Source organism: Bos indicus, chromosome 19 (assembly GCF_029378745.1).
Source record: "Bos indicus isolate NIAB-ARS_2022 breed Sahiwal x Tharparkar chromosome 19, NIAB-ARS_B.indTharparkar_mat_pri_1.0, whole genome shotgun sequence".
NCBI classification, from domain to species: Eukaryota; Metazoa; Chordata; class Mammalia; order Artiodactyla; family Bovidae; genus Bos; species Bos indicus.
Genome location: NC_091778.1, coordinates 22,754,479 through 22,776,554, shown reverse-complemented (window position 1 = coordinate 22,776,554; position 22,076 = coordinate 22,754,479). Strand labels below are relative to the sequence as shown.

General features: G+C 39.5%; 1 protein-coding gene across 1 annotated transcript in view; it reads right to left on the bottom strand.

Annotated features, from left to right (window-relative positions):
* Positions 1–22,076, bottom strand: part of CPD (carboxypeptidase D) — a 72,131-nt gene that overhangs the window by 25,862 nt on the left and 24,193 nt on the right. The window contains exons 3-8 of the mRNA XM_019981156.2: positions 11,201–11,343; positions 10,115–10,284; positions 8,615–8,964; positions 7,482–7,673; positions 5,151–5,318; positions 571–680 (exon numbers count right to left, since the gene is read on the bottom strand). Of these exons, the coding sequence (XP_019836715.2) occupies positions 571–680; positions 5,151–5,318; positions 7,482–7,673; positions 8,615–8,964; positions 10,115–10,284; positions 11,201–11,343 (1,133 nt within the window). The remainder of the gene's footprint in view (positions 1–570; positions 681–5,150; positions 5,319–7,481; positions 7,674–8,614; positions 8,965–10,114; positions 10,285–11,200; positions 11,344–22,076) is intronic.

The window sequence follows — 22,076 nt, the reverse complement described above, 5'->3', positions numbered from 1 at the left end:
TGTCTTCTTTAGTCTGTGAATGTGGTAAATTACACTGACTTATGTTCAAATGTTGACTGAGAAAGCAGCAACAGACAATATTTTAAAGAATGGATGTGGCTGTGTGTCAATAAAACTTTATTTGCAAGAACAGGTGGTAGGTTGGATTTTGTCCTAGAGCTGTAACTTGTCAACCCCACTCCACCACAGACTACTTTATGAGATTTATAGTTAAGTATTTGTCAAATGAAATAAACTAGCAGTTTATTAGTTTATTACATTCCAGGTACTGTGCTAAAAGCTATAGATGAAAAGACATTACGTGAGCTTAAAGGCTAATGGGGAAACACGCTAAGTACATTTAGACGAGACTGGGAGCATTCAGGGTGGTATGGCTGTAGACCACATGCAGCACATTTAAAAGTGAGGTGGGAAACAAAGAAGAAAAAGAAGTAAAGTGGTCTGCAAGGAAAAAAGGAAGGCTTAACAGAGAAGAAAGCACTTGACCTGAGACTTGTAGGGCTTTGTCTTAATGCATCTTTTAACGAAAAATTAATTTTTATAACATTTCATGTTTGGGCACAAGCCTACCTTGGAATAAGAAAGTGCTATTTGTTGAAACACAGCATCATCTGGTGATTTACTATATGTGGCAATGCCTTGTTCATCATCATCAAAAGGGTAGTTAACCACCAAAGTACCTATAAGGGAAATGAGGAAAATGTATTGTGTTATTTCTTGCAAGATGGAGCATTAACAGAAAGTAAGCTTTTCACAATACTGCCAGGGACAGGACACCAATGCAATTTTCCAAGACTAATTTCCTTAACAGAAATGAAAAAGTTGTTAACTTCCTTGGGAGAAAATCAAAGTAGATAAATAAAATATTAATATTAAACAGCTGTGCATGACACTTAAAGGCTGCATTAACTGGAAAGGTCTTGGGAGTTTACCTGAACTCACAGGCATAATTTACACATTAGAACTGAAATCGGAAGTATACAGGCTTAATTAAACAATTTCACTTTTGTAATACTAAGGATCAGAAAATGTGAGCAAAACTTGATTTTTTTTTGGTAAATTCAGACATTTATAAGCTCAAAGAATTTTAAAATAAGAAAGAACTCTTGAAGTCCAATTAACCCACCCTCTTCACTTTGTAGATGTGGAGTCTAAATTAGAGATGCTAAACAACTTATGTTCGGAGAAGGCAATGGCACCCCACTCCTGTACTCTTGCCTGGAGAATCCCATGGACAGAGGAGCCTGGTGGGCTGCAGTCCATGGGATTGCTAAGAGTCCGACACGACTGAGCGACTTCACTTTCACTTTTAACTTTCATGCGTTGGAAAAGGAAATGGCAACCCACTCCAGTGTTCTTGCCTGGAGAATCCCAGGGGCGGGGGAGCCTGGTGGCTGCCATCTATGGGGTCACACAGAGTCGGACACAACTGAAGTGACTTAGTAGCAGCAGCAGCAGCAAACAACTTATGGATAGGAGAACTAGTCCCGACCTTCACCCAGAAACAAATGCTAAAAATTTCTTTTATGTTCATGTTATAAATTTGTCAACTGGAGTTATATCATATGGTTTTTTCATGACCTAAAGTACAGAGAGTGTGTTTTAAAACACACAGAAAGGATGTCAACTTCCTTCATGGTACCCATAGGAAATGAAGCAATTAGGATGCTTCTCTGGCAGGAGCCCTGAGCCTACTCCCCCACCAAAGAATCAAACCCCTTATCTTCCTATTATTCACATGAATTTCATTTGTCCATGTGTCCATTTATTCTGCCTTCATTAGGCTATTCATTTTGCCTTTTTGTCATGCCACTTCCTGCATGCAGAAGTGAAGGAACATACTCAACTTGAATCCAGATGAAGTAATCCTGTGGTAACAAATACCAGCAAACATTCATCTGTTTTAAAAATTTTTCTTTAAGAAACAAGTATAAACACTCATTTTATTTCTCAAAACAGTTCTAATAAGGTAAGTGTACTTCAACACCTGTTTTTAGACAAATTACTCCAAAAAATTCTCTAAATTTCACCCTGAATTGATGACTCGGGTTTAAAAATTACAACTGAAAAAAGTCAACTTCTACTTAATATTGCCTTTCAAATGGTTAATTTTCTAAGGCTAAAAAAAAATGTCATAAAAGACTTAGGATATTCCTATAAAAGTTTATTTTTAAAAAATTAGTATCAACACAAAAAGCATGAGCTTTTTACAAAATTTACAAAAAGATAAATTTGACTTCATCAATATTAAAAAAAGGGTGCATCAGAGGTCATTAAGAAAGTTAAAATATAGCCTATAGAATGGGAGAAAATATGTGCAAATAAGCAATTTGATAAGGGCCTAGAGCCCAGACTATGTCAAGAAATCCTGCAACTCAACAAAAAGATGAAAAACCCAATTAAAAATGGGTGAAAGACTTGAACTGGAATTTCTCCAAATAAGATATTCAAATGACCAAGAAGCACACAAGAACATGCTCAGTATCATTAATCAGGGAAGCACAAACCTCAATTTCAGTAAGATATCACCTCTCAGCCACTAAAATGGCACAATCAAAAAACCACAAATTAACAAGGTAAGTAAGGATGTGGAAAAACCAGAACCCTCATATATTGCTGATGGGAACGTAAAATGGTACTGCTACTGTGGAGCAGTTTGGAAGTTCATCAAGAAGCTAAACATGTTGGCATTTCCATCAAAAAGCCAAACACAGGTTAACCTCAAAGAATTGAAAACAGGGACTCAGATATTGTATGCCAATGTGCACAGTAGTATTATTGGTAACAGTGAGAAATAAAAACAACCCAAATATCCATCCACAGATACACAGATAAACAAATTATGGTATATACCTACAATGGAGTAGTATTCAGTCATAAAAAGAAATAAAGTACGAATACATGCTACAACGAGAATGATCTTTGAAAACATTATGCCAAGTGGATAGAGACAGACACAAAGGGTCGTACATTGTATGATTTCATTCCTGTGAAATATCCAAAACAGGTAAGTCCATAGAGACAGAATGTGGATTGCTGGTTACCGAGGGCTTGCGGGGCTTGGGGATAGGAACAACTGCTTCATGGGTAAGGGGTTTCCTTTTGGGGAGATGAAAATGTTTTCTAACAAAATAGAGATGGTTATGACACAACATTGTGAATGCACTAAATGTCACTGAATTATTTACTTTAACATGGCTAATGTGATATGAATTTCACCTAAATAAAAATTAACATAAAATTTACAAAAGTAAATCTTACTTTTCTCTAAATTCTTTCAAAATCCTTGTAAATTGTTAAGTTGGCAGCAAGGAATTCCTCTGTTAAATTTCTTTGCCAAGATTTCAAAACTCATTTAAAGATTTTAAAGATGAGAAAATGAAATATGTCATGGAAAGAAACATATCTACATGATTAAAGATCTATCCCCCACCATGCCAAGGTCTTGATACCACATGTGTACATATGTAAATTATTCTCACTGGAATGTAACTAGAATTATGTTTTCAGATTTAGTCAACATGACATTTGATGTATTCTGAGAATATTTTTAAAAGCTCAAAACAAAAATATTTTCTGTCACACATGGTATGCAATCAATAAAGTAATAAAAAGGCAAAAAGAAAAAAAAAATGCTAACCAGGCTGTAACTTCATAATTCCTATTTGGGTCTTTGAGAATTGTCCATGACAATTCTGGACAAATATATTTGTCCAGTTATAAAAGACTTTTATCCTACTGTTGGCAAACTTTCAAAGCCATTTTGGGGGAATCTTGATTTACTTCTTAAATACAAATATCCTTAAACATATACTGTCATTTCTAAAAAGGCAGGTTAATCTATACGCCATCAAATCTCAACGCCATCAAATCTCAAATCTTGTATGGTCTAACAAATATTGACAGTAAATTTCTTATGTATTGCCCCGGGTGTTAATACTTTCATTCTTTTTTTTTTTTTAATTTACTGAGATATAATTCACATACTGTACAATCCATCCATTTAAAGTATAAAATTCAATGTTGTTCCATATATTCACAGGGTTGTACAACCATCCCTACTATCTAGTTACAGACCATTTCATTACTTAACAAAAACAAAAACAAAATCCATACCCATTAGCAGTGACCCCTTCTCTCCCACCTCTAATCTATTTTCTGTCTCTATGGGCTTGCCTATTTCTGAGTATTTCATTAAAATGTAATCATATAATATATGGTTTCTTATGATTGAATTCTATCACTTAGAATGTTTTCAAGGCTCATTTATGTTGTAGCATGCATCAGTACTCTTTTCCTTTTCATTGCCAAATAACATTCAATTGTATAGCATATTTCATTTAATCATCAGTAAGTCAACATTTGGGTTATTTATATTTTGGTGATTATGAGTACTGCTATTATGAACATCCACATATAAGTTTACATGTAGACATAAGTTTTCGGGTCTCTTGGGTATTGACACTTATTTACACAACCATAGTTGGACACTGTAATGATTTTTAATCTTGACCTCTCATCCTATTCAACTGATAAATTCCGGCTGAATTATATGGAAGTGTATAAACTCAGGTACTACATAAGAATGAGGTCCCTGTGTTGCAGTTAAATACACAGCAGATGAAAGACAGAATGTCAAAATCTAAACCTACATAAAAGGGCTTATTAAACTTTAGGGAGAAGTAGAACTAACATTTGGATCTGTTAGTGTTTAATTTTTATGAATGACAAAGAACATGTTACCAAATTCCCAGGAAAAGGGATAAATATAAAACATGTGTGAGGGATAAATATAAAACAGTTGTGAGGAATAAACATAAACCACTTGAAGAACTAGGTGAGAGAGAAATGGAGGAAGGGAGGAGGAAAAGGGAAGCGGGGAGAGAGTGAGAGACAGAAAGAGGAAAGGGGGGGTGATGGAAAGAGGGAGTACAGAGGAATATGGGGACAGGGCAGGGGGCGGGAGGGGAAAACAGCCAGGAAACTGGCTTAAAAAGTAATGAGAAAAGACCTTTGTTGTTGTCTGCCATAAAAGCAATAACAGGATACCCACTTTAATAGAGCCTAAGACAATAAACACATAAAATTCCACCAGGATTTTCAAATGCTCGCAACAAGAATTAATTAGTGGAATATCAAACTGCTGTTACCTCCATGCAGGTTTGCTGATAGCACAAATGGATAGGTCTTCATCCAGCTCATCACAGCAATAGTTTCTGGTTGGGTGGGCTCTGTGATCTGAACGAACTGGTCCGGGAAATTCCGGTTCAGGTCAAAGTTGTTGCTGTTGTTTCTGCCGATTACACTTACTAGATCTCCTGTATGATAAAAGATTCAAATGTAAGCTATATTTCACTTACATTGTAATCCAGCACAAACGACTTCAGCTATCTTAACTCAAAGCTAAGTGTGAACACATCAGGCTTCACTACGATCTATCACACTACAGCTGAAACTGAGCAGGACCCTGTGAGGCCTTCCCAGGTACAAAAGCTCCTCTGCATGCCCCAATTCTTGTTTGCAGAGAAAAGACTTTCATTTCTGAGGTCTTCTCCGAGATCCACAAGCAATGACTAATTAGGGAAGTGAGGAAATTCAGAAACAAAGGAAAAGAAGTTAAGCCAAAAAAGTAATGACAACAGTTCAGGATAAAACTGTCCTAGTTCCTCCTCCAGGATACATATAATCTGACACATCTCCTTGAATTGTTCAGCAGGAACTAAGGCCCCTACTTAGTAGGGGAAGACGACTCTGTTGAGCACAAGCATGTAGACCCCAGACTGGTTGAAACCAACTGGTCAACCTTCAACTGAGACAGCTGATAATTAAGATTCCTGAAACATCATCCTGTTACATCACCACCAACCTGAAGAAAGTCATGCACTGTGCACCATCACCCCAGATGTTGCCTTTAAAAACCCTTCCCTGAAAGCCATAGAGGAGTTTGGGTCTGTTGAGCATAAGCTACCCATAATCGTTGTTTGATGTCTGCAAATAAAATAAGTCCTATACTTTACTTCATGGCAACCTGGTGTTAGTAAACTGGCTTTGCTGTGCGGCAGGTGAGTGGACCCAAGTTCAGTTAGGTAACATGATTAAAACACACTGTTTTTATGTTTAAAAAAAAAAAATGTATCTCTTCCAGATCTTTTGAATAGGAAGGTAAAACCATTATCCTTTCATTTCTGCCTTTCATCATACTTTGAGGGGGGAAAAAGCCCAATCATACAAATTATATGAAAATATTGCTCAATTGTCAATAATCCACATACAACAATGTGATCAGAGTATTAAGTGGGCAGGACTGATATGAGGGGGATTTTATTGTACTGATATATAGGTCACTGCTGCTGCTGGAGAAGGCAATGGCACCCCACTCCAGTACTCTTGCCTGGAAAATCCCATGGATGGAGGAGCCTGATAGGCTGCAGTCCATGGGGTCGCTGAGAGTCGGACACGACTGAGCGACTTCACTTTCACTTTTCACTTTCATGCACTGGAGAAGGAAATGGCAACCCACTCCAGTGTTCTTGCCTGGAGAATCCCAGGGACGGGGGAGCCTGGTGGGCTGCCAGACGTCTATGGGGTCGCACAGAGTCAGACACGACTGAAGCGACTTAGCAGCAGTAGCAGTAGCTGCTGCTGCTGCTGCTAAGTCGCTTTAGTCATGTCCGACTCCTAGCGACCCCATGGACTACAGCCCACCAGGCCCAGTCATTCACTAATCCAGTCTCTCAGTGTTCAATCAGTGACAGTAACAAACCATGTGGCCGCATATTCATATTGTGGGATCTATTCTATTCACTGGTATCACTGTCTGGAAGGAACCACAGGTTAGGAAAAGATGGATTCTCACTCTGCAGTGTTCTGCATAAGGTGGCCCGTGTAATAAAATTGCTCTCCTTGCCCTTACTGTGATGCCCCAGCAGAGACGGGCTAGCCCAGGGAAGGTAGAGGAATGGGAAATCAGTAACTCAGCAGGTTTAGACTACATATACATGCAGAGTAGAACTGGGAGTCAAAAAGTTTGCTTTGAGTTTTCACTTATTAAATAAGGTTCCCAAGAAAATAATTTAACAAAAATTAATGTTAACATGGAGCAATTTATTAAAATCTTACATTATTTTAGTAAACAAGAACCATTACCAAAGTGGAGACTTCATTAAATATACACTTGATGGCATAATTGGTGAATAAACTAGCCTATCTTAAAAGAATACAAAAGCTAAAACCAATGATAAATTATAAGACTAAAACAAGAAGAAATTTTAGGGAAACAACCAGTTCAAATTATTTTCTATGCTCAAATAATTATGCCATATGATAAACAATGGACATGAGTGAGCAAACTCTAGGAGATGGTGAAGGACAGGAAAGCCTGGCATGTTGCAGTCCATAGGGTCGCAGAGTCAGGCATGACTTAGCAACTGAACTGAATGATAATCAAAATGATTAAGCGTTAATAGACAACTATTCTTTACCTTCCTGGGCCTTTTCATACCCATCAGGATTCATGGATGGCATAAGGTGAATTCTAGTGTTAAGAACCAAATCTGTTACTTCAGGATCTGTACCAAAGTTCTTACAAAGGTATTCGATGAGGTTCAGTAGCAGTTCTCTTCCAACCACTTCATTTCCATGCATATTTCCAATGTACTTAAATTCTGGTTCACCTGAAAACAGAATTACATGGAAGACCTTTTTTCCTCTTCATTCATCCTAGACTTGCTCACTTTTCACCCAATACACAAAGACCTTGAACCAAAAATGTAAGCTATATTTTGACAAAAGAAACAGGAAAAAGCATCTTATAAAGCAGCTTTGTTACTACTACATGTCAGGTAGCAAGCTCAAAGTAAACATATATATATATATATATATATATATATATATGAATATGTATATATACATAGAAGGGCTTCTCTGGTGGCTCAGTGATAAGGAATCTGCCTGCCAATGCAGGAGACTCAGGTTTGATTCCTGGGTCAGGAAGATCTCCTGGAGAAGGAAATGGCAACCCACTCTAGTATTCTTGTTTGGGAAATCCCATGGACAGAGGAGCCTGGTAGGCTGCAGTCCATGGGGTCGCAAGAGTCAGACACAACTTAGCGACTAAACAGCATATATATATATATATACATACATATATCATATGCTACAAAAATAAAAATACTTCTAGCAGGAATAATCTAATCTGTGTGTGTAGTATGCTAAATATGGTGCATAATACATAAGTCGCTCAGTTGTGTCCGACCCTCTGTGACCCCATGGACTGTAGGCTGCCAGGCTCCTCTGTCCATGGAATTCTCCAAGCAAGAATACTGGACTGCGTAGCCATTCCCTTCTCTAAGTGATCTTCCCAATCCAGGGATCGAACCCAGGTCTCGGTTTCCCACATTGCAGGCAGATTCTTTACCATCTGAGCCACCAGGGAAGCCCATGGTGCATAATATGGATTATCAAATGCTTTTTTTTTTTCCTAGCAGAAGATTGGTTCCATTTTCTTTAATCCAGTTATAAATACTACAGGTGACCTTTCTAGATGAAGCAAAGAAATATAGCCCACAGCTCTGAGAAGCAGTACTGAAATTATGTGTGACACTACACCAATTACCTGGTTCATGGACACCTGGGTTATCAGATATCTCCATTACATAAAGTTCTCTTGACTCTACCGATTTTCCCAATGAATAAAGTCGGGTGATGTTAGGATACTCATTGGCAAACCTTCTCAAGAAGATTTCCATGTCAGGGAAATGGTGGTGGTGAAAGTCCTGTGGTTGAATTGGCTGGTGGGTAGACTGTGTTCCAGGAGGACTATTAGGTGTAGCAACTGTGCTAGCCGTTACTACAGCCTCAGTTGTGTCAGGGATTACTGAAGCCACAGTTGGTCGTAGGGGAAAATTCACCTTTGTGGCTGGTCCTTCTTTCACTATGATATTATTAACAGTCAGTGGCATATATCTGAAAAGAAAAATTCGAAAAAGTAGATGGGCTTGGAGTTAAACTGAAACAGACAATGCTTTAACATTATAAAAGCACAACAGCCTTTTCATACTCTTGCACTGTCTCTCAAAAATGAAATCAAATAAAGAGAAATGTGCAAATTCAAGACTTTTAGGATATTATTTCATAAAGCATCTCAGATTAAGTCTTTAAAGAACTATTTCTCTTACCATCCTTTCAGGTTCCACACATTAGAATGCTTATAAAAAGTTATATTCAAAGAAGAGAATACAATGAAAAATGGAGGTTGTTGATCCATTTGTAACCATTCCTACAATACTCAAAGTAGGGATAAATGATCCAATTCTTCATAGCACCTTATCAAACTGACATTCCAACTACTTTACCAAATAGGAAAGTTCAAAATTGAAGATAATTTATTTGCTACAGGTAAATCCTTAGCAAAATGAGCTTACAAAAAGGCTTCCAGAGGGCATAGGTAACCACTCATTTTGTGTATTAGAAACCTGATGGTAAGACAGCTCTTCAAAAGTGTCTTTTGTAGAGTCCTGAGTTTTTTCTACCCTGGTTTTCAATTAGCCTTGAGCTTTTAAAACTCCTTCCTCCCAATTTTACAACTATGCTTCATATCCAGTTGTATAGTTAATGTGACAAAAGACTCTACTGTAGTATTTTCTCATTACAAAAGGGGGGAAAAAATCAGAAAACAAGGGAAAACAAAAGCCAGATATAGTAAGATCTCCCCAAATGTATTTCTGTCTAGATATAAACAGAAGCTTGACATTTTAAGAGTCTAGTTTAAATTCTTATCTAGTTATGTTTAGAGAAGAGCTAACTCCATCCTGCTCAAACTTTCAAAAAATTGCACAGGGAGAACCACTCCCACACTCATTTTACAACCATCACCCTGACACCAAAAGCAGAAAAAGATATCACACAAAAAAGAAAATTATAGGCCAATGTCACTGATGAACATCAATGCAAAAATCCTCAACAAAATTGTAGCAAAGAAAATCCACCAACACATTAAAAGGATCATATACCATGATCAAGTGGGGTTTATCCCAGGGATGCAAGGATTCTTCAATACACACAAACCAATCAATGTGATACACCATATTAACAAATTGAAAGATAAAATTCATACCCAGTTAAAACTGCTGTTATGTTATAAGTTCCAGGAACAAGTAATCTGTGGAAATCACCAAATCTTCCTGTTGTGATATTATGATTAATACCAGCCACTGAGATAGTTGCATTCTCTAAGCCAGCTCCTGTTACTGAATCCGTAACAAATCCTTCAACGCCAATGTGGACCTAGAAAAACAAGAATCAACATAGACTGCTCAGAGAAAGTCAATTTGGAAGGCAAGAGAGAATAGCCTCTCTGCATTGATGCTAGAATTTCTCGAAAATAAAGTTATTCCTCTAGCCCTCTGAAACATTTTTCAATCCCTCCAAGTTAAAATAAAATACAGACCAAAAAGATTAAATCCTGAAACTTAAGTCATCTGAAACCTAGGCTGGTAAAGTACTTTTGAAATTCCCTCTTCTCAAAGCTAGACTTCTGCTTTTCTCAACAAGATACAATTGATAATATCTGGGATGTGTGCGTGCGTACTAAGTCACTTAAGTCGTGTCTGACTCTTTGAAAACCTATGGACTGTATTACGTCAGGCTCCTCTGTCCACAGGATGCTCCAGGCAAGACTACTAGAGCAGGTTTCCATGCTTTCCTCCAGGACCTTCCCAACCCAGGGATGGCACCTGTGTCTCTTAGGTCTCCTGCATTGGCAGGGGGTTCTTTAGTGCCACCTGGGAGCCCTCGATTTCTGGTATATGTAATAATATATTAGCCTGCCTGATACGTAAGTTAAACTTACGTTGTGGTTCATATGGTGGTACAGGTTCTCTAGCAAATATGATCGCATGGCGTTGGAAGAATCTGATGATACAACTTTTGCTAATTATTTATTTAATTCCTAATTACTTCAAGTTGTAGAAGTGTTGTAAGATAGACAAAGGAAGCTCTCCAGAAGAAAAGAGCTCAGGGGAAGGGTAATGGAGGCTGAGAGTATGTTCTGATAGATTCTAATACTTTCTAAAGATTATCTATCATCTTAAATAATAAAAAAAGACAAAGGGTATCTAGCATAGACTTATTCATATACACAAATTTCCCCCCTATTTAATCAATTATTTCCATACCCACCCTTCCATATAGCTGCTTTTACCTTTTCAATCAATGTGATCAAAGACTCACGATTGTTCTCCCACTCTTGTCGAAGTTGTGAAGCAGGTGGGTACTTGCAACAGGATAGTTCTAACGTGATCTCAAAACAATTGGCCCATACATAATTATAATCTTGCATACCACCTGAAACATGGAAGAAAAAGTAAGTTTATTCTCAGGATTCTACTCTCAAAAAGACCAAAGCCATTTCTGCTTATATAAACTCTCTTTCATTAAGTAGTTTGAAATCAGAGAAGGCTCTTGAATCACAGAGGAGACTAACAAGGAAGGTAAAAGGAATACACACTGGAAAGGAATATATATAAAGGAAATGTGTCTGACTGACAGGTAAACAGCTATAAAGAGCATGAATATAACAATTAATAATAACAGTAATAATGATAACAGCTCTATATTTGAATGTTTACTATATGCCAGTGTTACTGAGTCCAAGCTCCCTCTGCTCCCTCTGCTCCCTCTGCCACATTGTTGAGGCAAGGAAGACAACTTTATTTGAAAAGCTGGCAGACAGAGAAGATGGCAGACTGTCTCAAAATAACCATCTTGCTGGGGTCTGGATGCCAGGTTCTCTTACAGAACCAGAGAAGTGGTGAGGAACTAAAGTCAAAAGGCACAATAAAGAGGGACAGGCAGTGAGGAAGTAAAGTTTTTAAAAAGGGCCATCAGTCTTGCAAAGTATCTCTAGGAATGGGCCAGCCAGTGAAAGGGATATGTTAATTTCTGTGGACAGGGTCAGATTATCTGAGAGGGTCAGAGCTGAACAAAGGCACTTTGGGTTTTTTGGGTTTTTTTTCAGTTTGAGATTTTATTCATGTATTTATTTTTATTTTTTGGCTGTGCTGCGCATGTGCCTTTGCTAGTTGCAGTGGGCAGGGGCTACTCTTTGTTGCAGCGCCCAGGCTTTTCATTGCAGTGGCTTCTCTTGTTGTGGAGCACGGGCTACAGGCACCTGGACTTCAGCAGTTATGGAATGTGGGCTCAGGAGCTGTGGTTCATGGGCTCTAGAGTGAGTGCTGGCTCAGGAGTGGTGCACAGGCTTAGTTGCTCCAGGGCATGTGGGATCTTCCTGGATCAGGGATCAAACCAGTGTCCTTTGCTTTGGGATTCTTAACCACTGGGAAGCCTGGCACTTTAGTTTAACAGTCAGAAAGAGGGACAGGGTCCTTTGAGGCAGGTCAGTATGTATGTTATAATAACAAAAGCAACAAAAAGCAAGTCAAAGAAACAGTTTCGACAAGGAGTCAGAATTGGTTCTTCCCTGCAAACCAGCTCTGTTCTATGACCTTTACGCATATTAACATTTAGTCTTTACAACAACTTTATGATGCGGGTATTGCTATTTCACCCATTTTACAGATGTGAGAAGTAAGGCACAGAGAGGTTAAGATTTCTGACAGAATGAATATGAAAGATACTCAAGTGATCTTTAAGTTATGAAGGTCATTCATGTCAAAACATTATTCAGTTCAGTTCAGTCACTCAGTCGTGTCTGACTCTTTGCGACCCCATGAATCGCAGCACGCCAGGCCTCCCTGTCCGTCACCATCTCCTGGAGTTCACTCAGACTCACATCCATCGAGTCAGTGATGCCATCCAGCCATCTCATCCTCTGTCATCCCCTTCTCCTCCTGCCCCCAGTCCCTCCCAGCATCAGAGTCTTTTCCAATGAGTCAACTCTTCGCATGAGGTGGCCAAAGTACTGGAGTTTCAGCTTTAGCATCATTCCTTCCAAAGAACACCCAGGACTGATCTCCTTTAGAATGGACTGGTTGGATCTCCTTGCAGTCCAAGGGACTCTCAAGAGTCTTCTCCAACACCACAGTTCAAAAGCATCAACTCTTTGGCGCTCAGCTTTCTTCACAGTCCAACTCTCACATCCATACATGACCACTGGAAAAACCATAGCCTTGACTAGATGGACCTTTGTTGGCAAAGTAATGTCTCTGCTTTTCAATATGCTATCTAGGTTGGTCATAACTTTTCTTCCAAGGAGTAAGCATCTTTTAATTTCATGGCTGCAGTAACCATCTGCAGTGATTTTGGAGCCCCAAAAAATAAAGTCTGACATTGTTTCCACTGTTTCCCCATCTATTTGCCATGAAGTGATGGGACCAGATGCCATGATCTTACTTTTCTGAATGTTGAGCTTTAAGCCAACTTTTTCACTCTCCTCTTTCATTTTCATCAAGAGGCTTTTTAGTTCCTCTTCACTTTCTGCCATAAGGGTGGTGTCATCTGCATATTTGAGGTTACTGATGTTAAGGGCCTACTATTCTAACTGTACTCTTCTGTACCACAAAGGTGACAATAAGAGTCTGAATCAAAATGGTATTGTAGAGGGACTTCCCTGGTGATCCAGTGGTTAAGAATTCACCTTGCAATGCAGGGGACAAGAGTTCAATCCCTGGTTGAGAAACTAAGATCCCACAGGCCGCAGAGCAACTAAACCTGAGTGCCATAACTACTGAAGCCCACACATCGTAACTAGAGACTCTGTGCACCACAATGAAATATCTCACATGACATAACAAAGATCCCGCCAACTAAGACCTGATGCAGTCAAATAAATTTAAAAAAAAAATTTTTTTTTAAGGTAGAGTAGAAAGATCCTGAGCTCTCAACCTCACATAGGCAAAACAACTTCCAGAACAACTATCTTGGAAAACAACCTGATGAAGAGCAGAAAATATTTTCCACAACTAAAGATATAAAGAAGGAACCACAATAAAATGGGTATGGAAGATGCACAGATGCTCTAGTGAGAACCCACATCCCTGGAGTAATGACTCACTAGCAGGAAGACTATCAGCATTGTGGCAGTCACCCCTTGGGAGCAAGGAGTCCAAGACCAACACCAGGATCCCCAGCCCAGGGTCCCGCATTAGGAAGACAAACCTCCAAAAAGTCTGGCTTGAAAACCAGTGGGGCTTATGTACAGGAGCATCAAAGAGTTGTAGGAAGTCAAGACTCTGCTCCTAAGGGTGCATGCAAAAATACACTCGCTTCAAGTCCCAGTACAGAGGCAACAGTTTGAAAGGCATCTGAATCAGACACACCTGCTGATCTTAGAGAGCCTCCTAGAGAGGCAGGAGGCAGCGGGGACTCCTCTAGGGGACTGAGATGCTAGTTGTAGCTATTTTTGTGATTTCACTCTATCATGCTGAGATGGGCTCCATTTTGGAATCTTCCCTTGAGTCTGTTAGAGCTGGAGGCCTGCCTCACCCACCAGTGGTCAAACAATGCTGAGCATCAGCACCAGTGTGCCCAAGCAGTTGGCCCTGCCACAACTGAAAGGAACAAGCAGCCCACATAGGGAACACCCATCAAGTGTCTGGTTTAGGTAGCCAGAGGGGAGCATGCTGCTGAGCCCATAGGACTTCTCTAAGATTGGGAGACATACAGACTTACTTTACACAAAGAAATCAACACAGAAAATCAGGCAAAATGAGGAGACAGAGGAATGTGCTCCACACGAAAGACTAAGACAAAACCTCAGAAGAAGACCTAAATGAAATGGAGATAAGTAATCTACCTGATAAAGAGTTAAAGGTAAGGATCATAAAGATGTTCACTGAAGAATGGATGAACACGGTGAAAACTTCAACAAAGAGTTAGAAAATATAAAAAAGGACCAATTAGGGCTGAAGAATACAATAAATAAAATGAAAAATACACTAGAGGGAATCAACAGTATTATATACAATGGAATATTATTTTTAAACTTTTAAAATTGTATATATACAATGGAATATTACTCAGCCATAAAAAAGGAACACATTTGAGTCAGTTCTAATGATGTAGATGAATCTAGAGCCTATTATACAGAGTGAAGAAAGTTATAAAGAGAAAAATAAATATCATAAACTAATACATATATATGGAGTCCAAAAAAATGGTGCTAATGAACCTATTGGCAGGGCAGCAATGGAGATGCAGACGTAGAGAACAGACAGGTAGACATGGTGGTGGGCGAGGAAGGAGAGGGTGGAAAATGGGCAGAGCAGCATGGAAACACATATACTACCATATGTAAAATAGAAAGGCAGTGGGAATTTGCTATATGACCCAGGCAGTTCAATCGGAGCTCTGTGACAACCTAGAGGGGTGGGATCGTGTGGGAAGTGGAGAGAGGTTCAAGGGGGAGGGCACATGTGTATACCTATGGCTGATTCATACCGATGTATGGCAGAAACCAACACAATATTGTAGAGCAATTATCCTTCCATTAAAAATAAATAAAATGTTTTTAAAAAAAAGATGATGGCAAAAAAAAAAAAAAATACAGTAGAGGGAATCAACAGTAGATTAGATGATATAGAATACTAGATCAGTGATCTGGAAGACAGAGTAGAGAAAAATCACCCAAGCTGAACAGGAAAGACAAGTGAGGACAGTTTAAATGACCTCTGGGACAGCATCAATCATACTAACATTTACAGTATAGTGTCCCAGAGGAGAAGAAAGACAAAAAAGAGAACTTATTTGAAGAAATAGTAACTGAGAACTTCCCCAACCAGTGGAAAGAAACAGACATCCAGTCCAGGAAGCACAGACAGTCTCAAACAAGGTGAACTCAAAGAGGTGCACACCGAGAAACATTATATTTAAAATGCCAAAAATTAAATATAAAGAGATTCATAAAAGCATCAAAAGGAGAAACAACTAATTATATACAAGGAAACTCCCATAAGACTATCAGCTGACTTTTCAGCAGAAACTTAGCAGGCCAGTAGGGAATGACATGATATATTCAAAGTGCTGAAAAAAAATACAACCAAGAATACCCAGCAAGGTTATCATCTGAAGGAGTGATAAAGACTTTGACAGACAAACAAAAGCTAAAGGAGTTTATCACCAATAAACCAGCCCTTCAAGAAACGTTAAAGGGACTTCTCCAAGCAGAAAAGGTCACAACTAGAAATAAGAAAATGATAAAAGAAACAAATCTCAATGGCAGAGACAAACATATGGAAAAGATAGTAGATCAACCACTTACAACATTAGTAGAGAGGCAAAAGTAAAGAAAGCAGAGACAAAGTAGTAAAATCTATTACTATCTTCCAAAATGGTTGTACCATTTTGCACTCCCATCAATAATGCATGAGAGTTCCTGTTGCTCCACCTCTTCACAAGCATTTGCTGTTGTCAGTGTTCTGGACTATGTACGGCCTTTCTGATAGGTGTGTAGCGGTAACTTGTTTTAATTTACATTTCCCTGTTGACATATGATGTGGAATCTTTTCATGTTTATTTGCCATCTGTATATCTGTTGGTGAGATGTCTGGAGGTTTCTGGCCCATTTTTAAATGAAGTTGTTGTTTTATTAGTGTTGAGTCTTAAGTGAAAGTGAAAGTTGCTCAGTCCTGTCTGACTCTTTACGACTCCATGGACTATACAGTCTGTGGAATTCTCCAGGCCAGAAAACTGGAGTGGGTAGCCTTTCCTTTCTCCAGGGGATCTTTCCAACCCAGGGATCAAACCGAGGTCTCCTGCATTGCAGGAGGATTCTTTACCAGCTGAGCCACAAAGGAAGCCCCAAAATACTGGAGTGGGTAGCCTATCTCTTCTCCAGCAGATCTTCCCAACCCAGGAATCAAACCGGGGTCTCCTCCAATGCAGGCGGGTTCCTTACCAACTGAGCTATCAGAGTTTTTGAATATATTTTAGATAATAGTCCTTTATCAGATGTAATTGCCTTCCTTTTTCAGGCTGAATAACATTTCACTGGATGTAAGTACCACATTTTCTTCATTCATCTGTCAATAAACATTGAGGTAGCTTCTTGGCAACTGTGAATAACACTGCAGTGAACATGGGTGTACAAGTTTTCAAGGTCCTTTTTCCAGTTCTTTTGTATTTATACCCTTAAGTGAGATTGTTGAATCATACGGTAATTCTATTTTTAACTTTTTGAGGAAGCTCCATACTGTTTTCCATAGCAACTGCACTATTTTATATTCCTACCAACTGTGCAAAGGAATTGAAATTCTACACAACTCCATCAAACTTGCTATTTTAATTCGGCTTTTTTTTTTTTTTTTAATAGTGATCATCTTAAGAGGTAGAAGGTGATATCTCTTTGTGGTTTTGATTTGTTTCTCCCTGATAATGATATTAAGCATCTTTTCATATGTGTGCTGGTCATTGATTTTAAAAAAAATGTGTAGTCAAGTCCTTTGTCCATTTACTAATCAGATTACTTGTTTTCTGTTGAGTTGTATTCTGAATATTAACCCCTGGTGATAGAAGCAAGGTCCGATGCTATAAAAAGCAATATTGCATAGGAACCTGGAATGTCAGGTCCATGAATCAAAGCAAATTGGAAGTGGTCAAACAAGAGATGGCAAGAGTGAATGTCAACATTCTAGGAATCAGTGAACTGAAATGGACTGGAATGGGTGAATTTAACTCAGATGACCATTATATCTACTACTGCGGGCAGGAATCCCTCAGAAGAAATGGAGTGGCCATCATGGTCAAAAAGAGAGTCCAAAATGCAGTACTTGGATGCAATCTCAAAAACGACAGAATGATCTCTGTTTGTTTCCAAGGCAAACCATTCAATATCACAGTAATCCAAGTCTATGCCCCAACCAGTAACGCTGAAGCAGCTGAAGTTGAATGGTTCTATGAAGACCTACAAGACCTTTTAGAACTAACACCCAAAAAAAGATGTCCTTTTCATTATAGAGGACTGGAATGCAAAAGTAGGAAGTTAAGAAACACCTGGAGTAACAGGCAAATTTGGTCTTGGAATACAGAATGAAGCAGGGCAAAGACTAATAGAGTTTTGCCAAGAAAATGCACTGGTCATAACAAACACCCTCTTCCAACAACACAAGAGAAGACTCTATACATGGACATCACCAGATGGTCAATACCGAAATCAGATTGATTATATTCTTTGCAGCCAAAGATGGAGAAGCTCTATACAATCAGCAAAAACAAGACCAGGAGCTGACTGTGGCTCAGACCATGACCTCCTTATTGCCAAATTCAGACTTAAATTGAAGAAAGTAGGGAAAACCACTAGACCATTCAGGTATGACCTAAATCAAATCCCTTATGATTATACAGTGGAAGTGAGAAATAGATTTAAGGGACTAGATCTGATAGAGTGCCTGATGAACTATGGAATGAGGTTCGTGACATTGTATAGGAGACAGGGATCAAGACCATTCCCATAGAAAAGAAATGCAAAAAAGCAAAATGGCTGTCTGGGGAGGCCTTACAAATAGCTGTGCAAAGAAGAGAAGCGAAAAGCAAAGGAGAAAAGGAAAGATATAAACATCTGAATGCAGAGTTCCAAAGAACAGCAAGAAGAGATAAGAAAGCCTTCTTTAGCGATCAATGCAAAGAAATAGAGGAAAACAACAGAATGGGAAAGACTAGGGATCTCTTCAAGAAAATCGGAGATACCAAAGGAACACTTCATGCAAAGATGAGCACAATAAAGGACTGAAATGGTATGGACCTAACAGAAGCAGAAGATATTAAGAAGAGGTGGCAAGAATACACAAAAGAACTGTACAAAAAAGATCTTCACGACCCAGATAATCACAATGGTGTGATCACTGACCTAGAGCCAGACATCCTGGAATGTGAAGTCAAGTGGGCCTTAGAAAGCATCACTACGAACAAAGCTAGTGGAGGTGATGGAATTCCAGTTGAGCTATTCCAAATCCTGAAAGATGATGCTGTGAAAGTGCTGCACTCAATATGCCAGCAAATTTGGAAAACTCAGCAGTGGCCACAGGACTGGAAAAGGTCAGTTTTCATTCCAATCCCAAAGAAAGGCAATGCCAAAGAAAGCTCAAACCACCGCACAATTGCACTCATCTCACACACTAGCAAAGTAATGCTCAAAATTCTCCAAGCCAGACTTCAGCATTATGTGAACCGTGAACTTCCTGATGTTCAAGCTGGTTTTAGAAAAGGCAGAGGAACCAGAGATCAAATTGCTAACATCCACTGGATCATGGAAAAAGCAAGAGAGTTCCAGAAAAACATCTATTTCTGCTTTATTGACTATGCCAAAGCCTTTGACTGTGTGGATCACAGTAAACTGTGGAAAATTCTGAAAGAGATGGGAATACCAGACCGCCTGATCTGCCTCTTGAGAAATTTGTATGCAGGTCAGGAAGCAACAGTTAGAACTGGACATGGAACAACAGACTGGTTCCAAATAGGAAAAGGAGTTCGTCAAGGCTGTATATTGTCATATTGTCACCCTGTTTATTTAACTTATATGCAGAGTATATCATGAGAAACGCTGGGCTGGAAGAAACACAAACTGGAATCAAGATTGCTGGGAGAAATATCAATAACCTCAGATATGCAGATGACACCACCCTTATGGCAGAAAGTGAAGAGGAACTCAAAAGCCTCTCGATGAAAGTGAAAGTGGAGAGTGAAAAAGTTGGCTTAAAGCTCAACATTCAGAAAACGAAGATCATGGCATCTGGTCCCACCACTTCATGGGAAATAGATGGGGAAACAGTGGAAACAGTGTCAGACTTTATTTTGGAGGGCTCCAAAATCACTACAGATGGTGACTGCAGCCATGACATTAAAAGACGCTTACTCCTTGGAAGGAAAGTTATGACCAACCTAGATAGCATATTCAAAAGCAGAGACATTACTTTGCCAACAAAGGTCCATCCAGTCAAGGCTATGGTTTTTCCTGTGGCCATGTATGGATGTGAGAGTTGGACTGTGAAGAAGGCTGAGCGCCAAAGAATTGATGCTTTTGAACTGTGGTGTTGGAGAAGACTCTTGAGAGTCCCTTGGACTGCAAGGAGATCCAACCAGTCCATTCTGAAGGAGATCAGCCCTGGGATTTCTTTGGAAGGAATGATGTTAAAGCTGAAACTCCAGTACTTTGGCCACCTCATGCGAAGAGTTGACTCACTGGAAACGACTCTGATGCTGGGAGGGACTGGGGGCAGGAGGAGAAGGAGACAACAGAGGATGAGATGGCTGGATGGCATCACTGACTCGATGGACATGAGTCTGAGTGAACTCCGGGAGTTGGTGATGGACAGGGAGGCCTGGCGTGCTGTGATTCATGGGGTCGCAAAGAGTCAGACATGACTGAGCGACTGATCTGATCTGATCTGATAAACAGTTTGCAAATATTTTTCAGTAGGCTGCCTTTTCACTATTGATTGTTTCCCTTGCTGCACAGAACATCAGAGGTTTTTGAGCAGAGGTGTGATATAATCTGAACTGCCTTTTTAAAAGATCATTCTGACTGCTGGGTGAAAAATGGTGGTAGAGGAACAAAAAGAAAAGCAGAGAGATGAATTAGAAGAGAATGATGGCTTCAACTAGGTTGCTGGTAAAGGAGATGAAGCAGAGAGATCTGGGTGTGAGAAAAGATTTGTTTAAAAGGAATGAAGGATGACTTCTTGATTTTTGGCTTGAGAAACTAGGGAGACAGTGTCATTATTGTCATTAACTGAGAGGATGAAGGAGAACAAAGGAAACAGATGTGGCAAGCCCAAGGCTTTGTCTTTGGTCCTCTTCTCTTACTTTACCTATTCCCTTGGTGTCTCATGCAGCCCCACGGGGCTTAATATTATCTACAGGCTGACAATTCTCAAACTTCTATGTCCAACCTACACCTCTTTCCAGAATCCAGACTTGTCCATCCAATGGCCTATTCAATATCTCTACTTGGGTATCACAAACCTAACAACAGACTCATCGTCCCTAAACCTGCTCCACCTGCAGTCTCTCCCACGATGGTCAACAGCACTGGAGGAATCTAGTTACTCAGGGTCAAAAGCCTTGGAGTCACATCTCACATCTAAAGCATCTGGAAACCATGCTAGTTGTAACTTGAAGATATATCCAGAATCCAAAGATTTCTCAACTCTACTGCTGCCGCCCTGATATAAGCCATGATCCTTTCTCCACCAGGACTTCTGCAATTACTCTTAAGAGGTCTCCCTGTTCCTGCCCTAGCATTTCTGTGTTCTTCTCTCCAGAGATGCCAGAGTAATTCTGCAAAAATGTAAGCCAGAGGTTGTTCCCCTATACAATGACTTCCTGTTGCGTTTAGACTAAAAGCCAAAGCCTAAGGCGCTGCATCATTTGTCTACTACCACTCCCTTCCCTCTCTCACCACCTTTTACACTCTCCCCATCATCATCTCGCTGCACCAGCCACGCTGGCCACCCCGCTGTTCACTGGATACACTAGGTACCTCCTGACTTTGGGTCTTTGCTCTAGCTATTCCCTTTGCCTGGAGTGCTCTTCCCCCAGATATCCCTACTTGACTCATTCCCTCACCTTCAGCTCTTTGCTCCAATTTCAACTTGACAATGAGGTTCACCCTGATCTCCCCACTTAGTTTCTAGTCACTTCTCCCCATCACTGTCCCCAAGCCCATCTCACAAGCACTCACAATTCCTCTCACCCTTTTTTGTTCTATAGGACTTTAAATTTTACCTATTATGTTTATTATTTATTGTCTGTTTCTCTTTGCTAGATTATAAGCAACATAAGGGCAGAGATATTTGTTATACTCATTGACAGATAGTCCAAGCACTAGAACAGTACCAGGCACATGGTATTCCTTCAATAAATATTTGTTGAAGTAATGAAAGTAAGAAGGCTAGGACAGTGAGAAATTAAGATTTCTATTTTGAATGCATTAAATTTGAGATTCTCATTGACCATCCATGTGGATATGTCAAATAGACTGTCTTCCTAAAAGACATGAGCAGGTTTACCATCACTACAAGCCTGGTAACTTTGTCTTAACCTTTTTTTCTTAGAAGGCAAGCTATCCATCTCTGGTTTTCTCTTATCTCCCAGCATCTTGGCACTCACTTTGGGTCTGGCAGAAA